This window comes from Arabidopsis thaliana, chromosome 3 (assembly GCF_000001735.4).
Source record: "Arabidopsis thaliana chromosome 3, partial sequence".
NCBI classification, from domain to species: Eukaryota; Viridiplantae; Streptophyta; class Magnoliopsida; order Brassicales; family Brassicaceae; genus Arabidopsis; species Arabidopsis thaliana.
Genome location: NC_003074.8, coordinates 11163391 through 11176351, shown reverse-complemented (window position 1 = coordinate 11176351; position 12961 = coordinate 11163391). Strand labels below are relative to the sequence as shown.

At 34.4% G+C, this 12961-nt stretch overlaps 1 protein-coding gene and 1 pseudogene across 2 annotated transcripts; both read left to right on the top strand.

The window, feature by feature from the left end:
- Positions 1-804: 804 nt before the first annotated feature.
- On the top strand, positions 805-5706 carry AT3G29205 (annotated as a pseudogene; the record flags this gene model as incomplete). The annotated part of the gene is made up of 1 exon: positions 805-5706.
- Positions 5707-9893: 4187 nt separating this feature from the next.
- Positions 9894-12513, top strand: CM1 (chorismate mutase 1). Its single transcript, NM_113844.4, has 6 exons — positions 9894-10308; positions 10506-10731; positions 10803-10889; positions 11062-11205; positions 11326-11418; positions 11513-12513. Exons 1-6 carry the CDS (start codon positions 10094-10096, stop codon positions 11768-11770), a joined length of 1023 nt encoding a protein of 340 aa, NP_566846.1. The 5' UTR covers positions 9894-10093; the 3' UTR covers positions 11771-12513.
- The last annotated feature ends 448 nt before the right edge of the window (positions 12514-12961 follow it).

Sequence of the window (12961 nt, the reverse complement as noted above, 5' to 3'; positions counted from 1 at the left end):
AAATTACCAAAAATAAAAAAAAAAATATATATATATATATATATATATATATATATATATATATATTATATATCATTATAATTGATATATCGTTAATAGTTAGTAACTCACTTAATCATGACACGTGTAAAAATAATATCAAGATTATAATAAGGCCCGCCTAAATAGACGGGTGTAATATATACATTTAAATTTTAATCGATAGTATTTGAATCTACATATACATTTTTGCAGCTATTTTATGAAATAAATCCTCAAATTGAAACTTATTTACAAGGAATGCCATTGAAATTAATTATTTTCAATTAATTAATATTCTAATTAATAGCATTTCCTTATCTAATATATCTCTATCAATTCTAATTACTTAAAAAAGGAGAAATCTTAGGACATTAATAATACACACATGATTAAAAGATAAAATATTACAGTTAATTAAACATTTAGAATATTTAAAGGAAAAAACGTTTGCAATATTTAAATTAACTGAGGGTTTTGAGGGTTTGAACCGGTCTGAAAATGGTGATTATTTTGGCGATTTTAAAACGGTTACTTTTCTGGCCTCTTGTCACGTTCTCGACGACAGTTCAAAAGGGTTTTCCCGGCGGAGTGGGTCTAATCTTCACCACTTTCTCCCGTGCGGTTATCTCCACGATTGAATCCTTGATTCATCGTGATGCCTCTTCAGCAGTTATGTTGCGACATCTATTTAACGATGGATTTGCAAACAGGATTTACAACACACATCTCTTCCTCATTTCTGCAAATTTCTACCCACACCGCTTTTACAAACCACTCTCTAAAATGGGTGACAACCTCCGACGAGCAGTCCAAGATCTTAATTTGGGAGTCGATGAAATTCCTTTTGCCTTGCCTGAAGCAGTTGTGAATCAAGCACTCGCTGAAAACCAATTCATTCTCTTTGGCCGCCCTGTCATGCCTCGGCGACAAAACCTCTAGTCAATTGTTGCATCAATGCCACGAATTTGGGGCCAAGCTAGCCTAGTCCATGGTCGCATCATTGAAGGTCGTGAATTTCAATTCATTTTCTCTACTGAAGAATCAATGGAGACGGTGCTCCGGCGTGGACCATGGGCCTTCAATGACAGTTTCATCTCGTTTTGGGTCCAAATTAGAGGAATTCCTTTCCAATTCCTGAACCGTGGAGTGGTGGAACCTATTGGGCGTGCTCTTGGTCAAGTCCTGGATGTGGAATTTGATGTAGAGGCTACGGCATGTGTGGACTTTGTGAGAGTTATGCTGCACTGGGACATCTCTCAGCCTTTGCGTTTTCAACGGTACTTTCAATTCACTGCTGGTGTTAATGCCTTGTTACGCTTCTGTTACGAACGTCTCCGTAGGTTTTGCGAAGTGTGTGGTATGATGACACACGATTCATGAGCTTGCCTCATACAGAATGAGGGAGAAGAACAAGGTGATGATGATGATGATGATGATGATGATGATGATGATGATGATGATGATGATGATGATGAGAACCCACCACATGACAGAGTTCGCAACAATGGAGTCGTCATCCGTGAGATTGATGATGTTGAGCACATGGAGATCTGGAATCAAAATGGCGAAAATCAGGCAGTTGATGCTCATGCTAATGGAGTTCCGGAAGAAGATAATGGCGGTGTTAATGCAGAAGATGAAGTTCTGTCAGATATTGATCCTCACCATGATGCTCTTGTTGACTATGAACATTATGATATGTTCATCGGTGAAAAGAATGACAGGGAGCTCTTTAATCCTGTTCCAATATTTGAGAACTCTTGTGGTGATATCCCAGGGAATCCAAGCTACGCAGCTTATTCAGAGCCCATTCACCTTCTTGCTCTTATGGACTCTCAAGTTGTGATCAATCCTGAGGATGAGGTGACCAATGATCGTGGTAAGTGGAAACGAGAAGACATGCTAGAGGTCAATGAGAACCAGGGGAATCAGAAGGTAACCGTCCGTGAGAGAGGTGAAGGAAGTGGCTCATCCTCCATGAGGATACTCTGCTGGAACTGTCAAAGGCTTGGTATAGACTTGACGGTTCGACGCCTTAAGGAGATAAATCAGAAATATCTCTGAGACATAATTTGCATCTCCAAAACAAAACAACGCAATGACTATGTGCGAGGCAAGTGCTGTGAGTTGGGTTTTAGTAACTTTGTAATGGTGCCACCATCAGGTCTAAGTGGTGGTTTAGTTGTACTTTGGAAGTCTTCTGTTAATGTTTCTATTTCTTTCAATTCCCCTAATCTTGTAGATTGTTATGTTCAAAGTAATGAAGTGGGTTTAAATTTGTCTTTTGTCTATGGTCATCCAAACCCAAGTCATCGTAACAATCTCTGGGAACGTCTTGAAAGACTAGCAAACAACAAAAATGGTCAGCCATGGTTCATTCTGGGTGATTTCAATGAACTGTTAGGCAATCATGAGAAAAAAGGAGGTAGAATCAAGCCGAAAGCGTCTATCATGCAAATGAGACAAATGGTTCGTACTTGTGATTTCTCAGACCTTAAATCCACTAGTGATCGTTTCTCATGGGTTGGAAAATAGGGTGATCATCATGTTTTATGCTGCCTAGACCGCACAATGGCAAACAATGCTTGGCATTCGCTTTTTTTCCAATCAGAAACAGAGTTCCTTGAGTTTGGTGAATCGGATCACCGGCCATTAATTACTCACATTGCTGATGAATGTGAAGATCATTGAGGAATTTTCAGATTTGATGGTCGACACATGGATAAGGAAGAATTCCGTGACTCGGTTATTCAAGGTTGGAATACAAAACCCCGCCAAGAGTCACTCTCTCATTGTCTAACGTCCTGTAGACAACAAATCTCTAGATGGAAGAAATACCACATGCACAATTGAGAAGAGAAAATCAGGACTATCTGGTTCGCTTTGGATAGAGCTATCGCTACAGGCAATGCAACAGTGGCAGAAAAAGAACGGCTTAAAAGGGAGCTTAATGCATCCTATTATGAAGAGGAAGTCTTTTGGTAATTAAAAAGCAGAAAAACCTGGTTAGCTACTGGAGATCGCAACACTAAGTACTTTCACACATCAACACAAGCCCGAAGATCCAGAAATAGAATCATCTCAATTATAGATAAAGATGGAGTTTATAGACGAGGAAACTCGCAGATAGCAGCGGCGGCCACAAATTATTTTTACAACCTTTTCACGTCAAAGCCTGCTACAGAGTCAGATTACAGAAACATTTTTCAGGGATTTCAGAAAAGAGTACAATCGGATATGAACAATGATTTAACAAGACCAGTCACCATTGATGAAATAAAAAAAGCTGTTTTTTCTATTGGACCTCACAGAGCCCCTGGCCTAGATGGCTTCACATGCAATTTTTACCATCAGTTTTGGGAAGACATAAATCTTGCAATTATCATGGAGGTAAAAAAGTTCTTTGAATACAACTACTTGGAACAGACACATAATCACACGAACTTATGTTTGATCCTGAAGATCTTTGTCCCGTCAACAATGGCGGATTTTAGACAGATAACTCTTTGTAATGTTAGCTACAAAATCATCTCAAAGATTTTAGTTAACAGACTGAAGCCTCATCTCTCTGGGATCATCTCGGAAAACCAAGCAGCATTCATTCCCGGAAGAATGATAACCGATAATGTTATTATGGCTCATGAAGTGTTCCATTCTCTAAAAGTTAGAAAACGGCAAGCGAACTCTTATATGGCTTTGAAGACAGATATAACAAAAGCATACGACAGGCTTGAATGGAATTTCTTGGAGGAAACTATGCGATACATGGGGTTTGTAGAGACATGGATTTGCTGGATTATGATTTTTGTCACTACAGTGAGTTTCTCAGTCTTAATTAATGGAACAACCCATGGCTACATTCAACCACAACGAGGAATTCGCCAGGGAGATCCCTTATCCTTGTATTTGTTTATTATATGTGCTGAAGTTTTAACACATCTCATGACTCAAGCTATAGAGCAACGACAGATCCAAGGTGTCAAAATAAGCAACAGGAGCCCAGCAATTAGTCATCTGCTATTTGCTGACGACTCACTTTTCTTCATGCTTGCAAATAAACACTAGTCTCAATTTTGGAGGAGCAAGAATGAAGACAGTAAAGGGATGCATTGGTTTGCGTGGAATAGATTAAGCTACTCGAAGAATGAAGGTGGTTTGGTTTCAGAGACCTAGAACACTTCAACTCTGCTCTCCTTGGGAAACAAAGTTGGAGGATCATCCAAAAGCCAAATTGTCTAATGGCTAGAGTTTTAAAAGGTCGGTATTTTCCTGACACTACTATTCTAAATGCTACATAGAGCACACAAGCTTTGTTTGTCTGGAAGTCCATTTTACACGGAAGGAATCTAATAAAACAAGGGGTTCGCTTTGTCATTGGCGATGGAACCATGGCGAGTGCTTGGTTAGATCCATGGCTCCCTCAACACCCTCCATCAGCCCCTAGGAAAAGGAATGCACGCATCCAAGATTTTTTGGTCAGCGAGCTAATCAATGATGCGAGAATAGACTGGAATGAAGCAAAACTCCGAGAAAATGTTCATCCTGAAGACATCACTAAAATTCTGAAACTTAAGCTAACAGCCAATGCAAATGGTGATACATTGGGATAGCACTACACAAAAGAGGGATGTTACACAATCAAATGAGGGTATTGGCTAAGAACTCATTTAAATTATCATGCCGATGTGATACCTACTCCAGGGGATATCAACTTAAAGAAGGAAATATGGCGCCTGCACACAGCTCCGAAGATTAAACATTTTATTTGGAGATTATGCTCTGGGGTCTTAGCAACAGGAGCGGCGTTGACATATCGGCACATTCGCCCCCGTACAACTTGTCACCGTTGCTGTCAAGAGGAAGAAACTACGAAGCATTTCTTTTTTTTATTGTGACTATGCTAAGTCAATTTAGCGCGCTTCCGGTGTCCACAACTACATCATCACTGACACTACTTCCTCTCTAGATGATAAACTACGAGCGATTTTTCAAGTGGCAACCACAACTCAAACACAACAGTTCCATCATTTACCATTATGGATACTTTGGAAAAGTAGGAATGTTTTGTACTTTCAGAACATACATGTTCCCTGGGAGATCAACTTAGGACTGGCTAGATCGGATGTGCAAGAGTGGACTGACGCGGTCACTTCACTAACATACAACAATCATGACTGCGAAAGGCGAGCTTCGGATAATAGCAACGGTTGGAGACGTCCAACAAGGGGTTGGTTGAAATGCAATTTTGATGGCTCCTTCATTAATGTGGATACGTCGGGGAAAACGGGATGCGTCGTAAGAGATCATAATGGGAGCTATCAAATTGCAGGTCTGGCCATCGGCAAGTGTGTTGATAACGCTCTCGAAGGTGAACTACAAGCTCTAATCATAGCTATGCAACATTGCTGGGGTAAAGGTTATAGACAAGTCTGCTTTGAAGGAGACAACAAGGAGATGTTTGAACTGATACAAGGAACAAAGAAACATTTCGGAGTCTACAACTGGATACGGGATATTCAATGGTGGGCAAAGAAGTTTGAGTCGATTCAATTCAAGTGGACAAAAAGGCATAACAACATACCGGCATACATACTTGCCAAAAACTCTCTCCAAGATCAAGTGCTTTTCATCAATCATTTTTGGGTTCCTAATGTAATAAACTATGCACTACACTGTGATTACACTGCTTCTTTATAAACCAATAAGATTATGACTAAATAAATAGAATATTTATAATATGTGAAATCTATACAAAATTAAATAATCATTTGAAAAAAAAAATTAAATTGATTTGAATTATAATTTTTTAATAAAGGTATTATTTAAACAAAACACAAAAGAAAAATTATTTAATTTCACCGAACATGATTAGATGGTAGGACGGGTTTATAATATTTATAAGATATGAACTTTTAAATAATTAAATAATCATTTGAAGTAAGAAATTTAAATTGATTAAATTATATATCTTTTCAATTAAAGTATTACTAAAAAAACAATAACAAAATAATGTTTAATTTCATTGAACGGGGTTAGATGGTAAGACAGGTTTGGGTCGACAGAATATGAGACACTATACCACGGGTGAAATCCATTAGATATGTTTAATTTCACTGAAAGGGATTAGATAATATGACGGGTTTAGGTCGATAGTAATACAAGACGGTATACCATAGGTGAAATCGTAGATATAATTTCAAAATACAATTATATTATCTTAAACACTAAACAAAAAAATAATATTAATAAAACAGATATAATTAAAATTTGAATTATATAGTTATAATCTAGATTTTAGCTTAATGAACTGTATGTTATTCTTCCTATATTTTTAATCAGTAAAAATTAAACATAGTAATTTTACACTAAATAATATGTAGATATAAGAGTTGTACATTTAGAAAATATAAAAAATTAAATCATATATATTTTAAATCTACTAAACAAGTTAAAATAAAAAAATAAAAAAGATATAGCCATGCGGTATACTGCGGGTTAAAATCTAGTTTTGAGTAGTAAAATAGTAATCTATAAATATTTTGATATTTAATTTGATATTTTTTTTTTTTTTAAAAGTCAAAATTACTCAATATGTGGAAGATTAAAATTTGATTTTAAAAAAATTACTAAAGTAGATATAGAAAAAATGTGTTGACTACTATTTAGATATCAAATATCATCATTAAGATAAACTGTAGAATTTAATTTCGGTTTACTATGAAAACATAGATAGTGAAGTGTATAGCAAAATAGAAATTGTAAGATTGAAATCTGATTTAAAACAAATTTATTAAATTAAATATTAAAAAATAAGGATTTCTATTTACTATTTGGAATTCAAATATTATCGGTGAAAATTTATAATTTTTTTTTTTCAAATTTAACTGAATTGTTTAAAAACTTTTATGAAAAGTATTCGGTTAATTTCAGTTTTGAACCAACCAAACCAAAGTTAATTTTTGATAATACCCTTTGAAATAACTCCATTGACAAGTAACCACCAAAAAACTTGATTCGGTTAACTGATGTCATAGGCATAATTAATATTGTGTAATCGGGGAGAGGTGATGTTCCTCATCTTTGTGTATGATTAAGTCCTAAGTGCTAACAAGCAAGAGATCATCCTTAAGGATCCGCTCAACTCTTTTGATCCTTGAGGATGATCACGACCGAATGCTTTGAGGAGAAGAGTGGTTTATTTTTGTTGTATTGACAAAAACTTCTACAATAACTTTGTTTTGCTTTGACATTTCTCACAATTTTTATCTGTCTAGATTCCAAAAGCGATTTTTAAGTGTCCTTGCACCCACTCAAATTCTGATGATTTTCTATCCACCTAATGTGGATTTCACTTTAATTCTCTTTTTCTAATTAAAATAAGCTACTGTATTTTTTTTCCTTAGCTTGAGGACATTTTTAAAGTTTTTTATTTTGAAATCGTCACTTTCTAAAATTTATGATTTGTAGTTTCAACTAAAAGCGGATGACAAAAGAAAATTGTAGTTATTTTCCCAATTTTTTTGAATCCATAGTTAGTTAATTATTTGGGTAATATTACAAAATAATCAAAATTTGAATCAAAATAAAGTAAATAACTATTGTCAGTTTTTTATCGGTAAATGAACATATGACGTCACAATAAAAGACAAAAATGTCCCAACAAGTCGAACCAAAAACAAACACTTCAGAGAAAAAAACATAGATGTGAAAGATTTTAACAAAAGTAACATTTTATAACGTACTTTTTGAAAATTAGCATGTTATATTAAAAATACCATTTCACTTTAAAAAAAGTACAATGTGAAATAAAATAATAACATGATATGTATTATAATAGCGTGTCAAATAAAAAACAAAGCTGATTAATATTAAAAAGTAACATGAAATCTTAAGAAACTATTCATTTTCAACCGTCGATTAGTATTGTAATTAAAAAGTGTGTAAGACTCAAAGAATACTATTGGATCAAATGGTTATGGGCTTCGTTTACGAGAGAGACGTGATGGGTTGAGTCCTTTGTTTTAGCAAAGAAATAAGAAAAATTTCTAAAAATAGCACTAAAACAAGTTTTATGGACAATAATAGCACACATTCCATAGACCTCTAAAAATAGCATTATTTGACTTACTATGAAGTTTTTGTTCTAAAAGTATTATCACTAATTTATTTTTTCAATAATATCACAATTTTTATATAAAACCTATTAAACCAAAATAAATTAGAAATAAATTTAAAATATTATATTTGGGTTCTGTATTTCCAATTTATGGTATATATTTCAACCATTTAAAAGAAATTTTGATCATTTTAATATTACTTTATGGCATTATATTTGGGTTCCCTATTTCTAATTTAGGATATATATTTTCACTGTTTAAAAGAGATTTTTCATTTTAATATTAGTTTGTGGTATTATATTTGAGTTCTCTATTTCCAATTTAGGGTATATATTTCCACTATTTTAAAAAAATGTGATTCAATTTAATATTAGTGTTTGCTCTCATTTTTATTTGGGAGATTGACACAAATGACACTTAAAAACTTTATTATTTAATTAATTTTTAGAAGATTAAAAACTTTATGTGCTATTTTTGAAAGTTTAAAAAAAAAGTGTCATTTTTGGAATAATAAAATTTTTAATGTCATTTGTGTCAATTTCACAAAAATTAAAAACTTTTATACCAACATACAAACGAAGTCATTTTGAGTAGACACCTCATCATGCATGTGTTAGCTGACTCAACAACCTATTAATTACACAAAATTTCAAATCGAAAACTATACTATACAGATTGTATGAGCATAAAAATATTAATTCAAGACGAAGTCATTAAAATATCGAAAACTATACTATACAGATTGTATGAGCATAAAAATATTATATTTTTATCAGAAAGAATTATCTACAGTAAAAACGTATATATAATAGTTTTTATAATCATATATATGAAAGTTGACCAACTCTCTCCATATGATTGATATATCATCACTTTAACATTTGCCATGTGTCCACTGAATAATTAATGTAAGCTCTTCAACTTTTAATTTCTAGATTAATGATGTATTTATTATTTAATTTTACTAATACATAATTTATTTTGTTATTATATGTTCTTCAATAAAATTATTTTATTGGTTTTCTCATATTCGAAGAATTTTTTCTGTAATCTTAACTCAAATTATGAGTGTATAGTAGTCATGGATTAGTTAATAGTTTGAATAGTTTGCATATTGTTATATATCTATATAGTAAATCGCCAAGGGTGAAGAGTATGTAAGAAGTTTAATCATCAAATTCTTAGGTTTCGAGAATTTCAATATTACCTTCTATTTAATTAGTTTAAGACGAACATTGTTTAGGAATTGTGTGTATAATGCATTGTTGAAAATGTTGTTAGGAAAAAATATTTTAATACTAAAAATAATTACTTATTACATAAGTAAATGATTATATAATTAAAAATTATATTTAAATTAAACGATACAAAAAATTTGAAAATATCCCAGCGTAGCGCGGGTGATTACCTAGTTTGTAATAAATAATAATTCAAGACGTTAGAAAAAGAGAGGATAATTCACTGCTCTTCTATACACTATTTGTTCATATTTAAATTCTTTATTCTTTTCATATCATTGGTAGTTTATATATATATTATGTAGTTATTTAATCCTTGTTTGATTGTTTCTATGTATCGACCAAAAAAATATACAAAGTTGAATCTTAAAATATTGTTTTCATATTAATATTCTAAACTTTGGTAAAGTTGTAAGTTATAAAACAACTTGAACATAAAAATAATGATTGAAATTAATGAGAGAACACAAAATAGAAAAAAAAAGGTCATGAGAACAGAACAGAAACACTTTTGTGGCTTTCGTGGGCTAAAGACGTGCACGCAGACACAACCCTACACATCTCTCCCTCTCTCACCAACTCTTTCTCTTTACCCACTGCACCTACCCCCAAACAATCCCTTTTAACATCTCTCATTCCTCTGCTCATGATTCTTTGTCTCTTCCTCTGATTTCTCAATCCTCTGTTTTCTCCGTCTCCTCTGTTTTTTTCACATCAATGGAAGCGTCATTGTTGATGAGATCGTCTTGTTGCTCCTCTGCGATTGGTGGGTTCTTCGACCATCGACGTGAATTATCAACCTCAACACCCATTTCCACTCTTCTTCCTCTTCCATCAACCAAATCTTCTTTCTCTGTTCGTTGTTCTCTTCCTCAGCCATCAAAGCCACGCTCTGGAACCAGCTCTGTTCACGCCGTTATGACACTCGCTGGGTACGAAAGTCTCAATCTTTAGATTCTATTGAGAAATTGAGATTACCCTTTTTGTTACCTTTCATGATTTGTAGATTCCCATTGTGAAATTAACATAACCCTTTGTGATTTTGTAGCTTAAATTAGAAACCTTTATGTTCTTCTTAGATGAATTTGAAGCAAAGTTTTGTTTTTGTTTGTTGTTGTTGTTGATATAGATCGTTGACAGGGAAGAAACGAGTGGATGAGAGTGAGAGTTTGACTCTTGAAGGTATTAGAAACTCTTTGATCCGTCAAGAGGACAGCATTATATTTGGGCTATTGGAGAGAGCCAAGTACTGTTACAATGCTGATACTTATGATCCTACTGCTTTTGACATGGATGGTTTCAATGGTTCTTTGGTTGAGTACATGGTTAAAGGCACTGAGAAGCTTCACGCTAAGGTAACAAACACATGCTCTTTATTAACATACCCTCAAGATTGAAACTTGACTTTGTTATGGAACTTGATTAGGTTGGTAGGTTTAAGAGTCCTGATGAACATCCTTTCTTCCCTGATGATCTACCAGAGCCTATGTTGCCTCCTCTTCAGTACCCAAAGGTACTCAATATACATGTTTCACATGAAAAAAGATCGTCTCTTTTATGTTTTCTTGCATCTTACCGATATGGTTTCTTGATGTTCGGTGAAGCAATGTGTAATCTTGTTTGAGATGTGTTTTCAACTTCTGTACTTTGGTGCTGAGGATTCAAGTTTCTTTCTTATTGTATAGGTGTTGCATTTTGCTGCTGATTCGATAAACATAAACAAGAAGATATGGAACATGTACTTCAGAGACCTTGTTCCAAGACTTGTGAAGAAAGGCGATGATGGTAACTACGGCTCAACAGCTGTCTGTGACGCTATCTGCCTTCAGGTTTGTTCCTTTTTTTCCTTTTGTTAGGTATCAGAAACAAGCTTGGATATTTGTTTAAAAACTTGTCACCTCTTTTCTAAGTCGATTAACGTCTCATGTAGTTTTTGATGTCCATTGCAGTGTCTCTCAAAGAGAATCCATTACGGTAAATTTGTTGCAGAAGCTAAATTTCAAGCCTCACCCGAAGCATACGAGTCCGCCATCAAAGCACAAGTATTTATCTACTTCTCTAAAGCTCTCACATACACACAAAAACTCGAAGTTTATGCATTACTTACCTTTTGACATGGCAACATACGCATTGCAGGATAAGGATGCACTGATGGATATGCTGACATTCCCGACTGTGGAAGATGCGATAAAGAAGAGAGTTGAGATGAAAACCCGAACATACGGGCAAGAAGTGAAAGTTGGGATGGAGGAGAAAGAAGAAGAAGAAGAAGAAGGGAATGAATCTCATGTTTACAAAATCAGTCCGATCTTAGTTGGTGACTTATATGGAGATTGGATCATGCCTTTAACAAAAGAGGTTCAAGTGGAGTACTTGCTCAGAAGACTGGACTGAGGCAACAACAAAATAAACAATATGGCTTTGGTAGTAGAGTAGAAAGGTTTTTGAATGTTCTTTGGTTTTTTTTTTTACTTTACAATATTTCTAAACGTTGTTACACTATTATTCCACTGTACAAAGCGTGCATGGTCAGTGGTATTGAAGAAGGGTAATTAGCCGTTACTCAAACGGTGTCGTTTATGTACATACTCTCAATTGTGGAAACCTGTATATGAGTTTTAGTCGCTCTTATTTGTTTTGGAGATGTATTTTTTTGTGTGTTAGTGCCTGTAGAATGATAATTGGCTGCTTAGTGTAGTGGTCACCACTGGTTATATGGAGTTTGACTCGTCTCACATGGAGTCCGACTCCATCCATTGTAAAAGTGGAAATGGGTCACTAGGAGAGAGCCTTCTCGTCATCCTCCTGTGTTAACTTACAAGGAAAGAGCCTTCTAGTCATCCTCCTGTGTAAAGGAGAGAACCTTTACGTATTTTGTTCGGGTATGTTAACCTTCTTCCTCTGCCTCATTACCAAAATTCCTTATGTGAGGGCCAGAAGAGATCTATTTTTCCATCCTCCTTTTCGATGGGGAGAATTTGCCCACCATTATTTTAGGTCTCTATATTGTGATGTTGCTGAGTTGTAATATCATACGCAATTGTATTAGCAATCTTGTTTTAGTGGAATTGTTTCTAGTCTAGGTCCTGAGGATGTAGGTTGTTACCAAACCCCGTTAACAAATCTCTGCTTTTATGCTCTTATACTCATTACACTCTCATATCGTTCAAACACATATATCTAACACACACTTAGTAACTTTACAAAAGTCCAGCAATTAGTGCTCATCGTTTTCATCATCTTCTTCCATTATGGAGAGAACTATTCCACCAATCTTCTCCTTAATGAGAAGTGTTTTAAAAAGCTTAGCCTTTAAAGCATCACGAGCTCAATGTGTTGTTCCAGTGGCGGACCTACGTGTTCTCCATTCGTGTAGAAACGAACTCCGTGGCGAAGAGATTTTGTATCTTCATTCGTAATTAATTTTTATTTGCGCTATTAGCGGGACACTGATCGATGTAACGGACAACGTTTGTATACTATAATCAATTGAGTGCATCAGTTACACTCTACTACAAAAAAAAATTAAAAAAATCATATCAGTTTGTAGTGAACATATTATATAAAATATAACAAGGACCGATA

Excerpts from the sequence above, each read along its gene's own strand:
- CM1 (NM_113844.4), top strand. The coding sequence starts at position 10,094 with ATGGAAGCGTCATTGTTGATGAGATCGTCTTGTTGCTCCTCTGCGATT. Across the intron at positions 10,732-10,802 it reads CTGAGAAGCTTCACGCTAAG|GTTGGTAGGTTTAAGAGTCC; the intron begins GTAACAAACACA and ends GAACTTGATTAG. Across the intron at positions 11,419-11,512 it reads AGTCCGCCATCAAAGCACAA|GATAAGGATGCACTGATGGA; the intron begins GTATTTATCTAC and ends TACGCATTGCAG.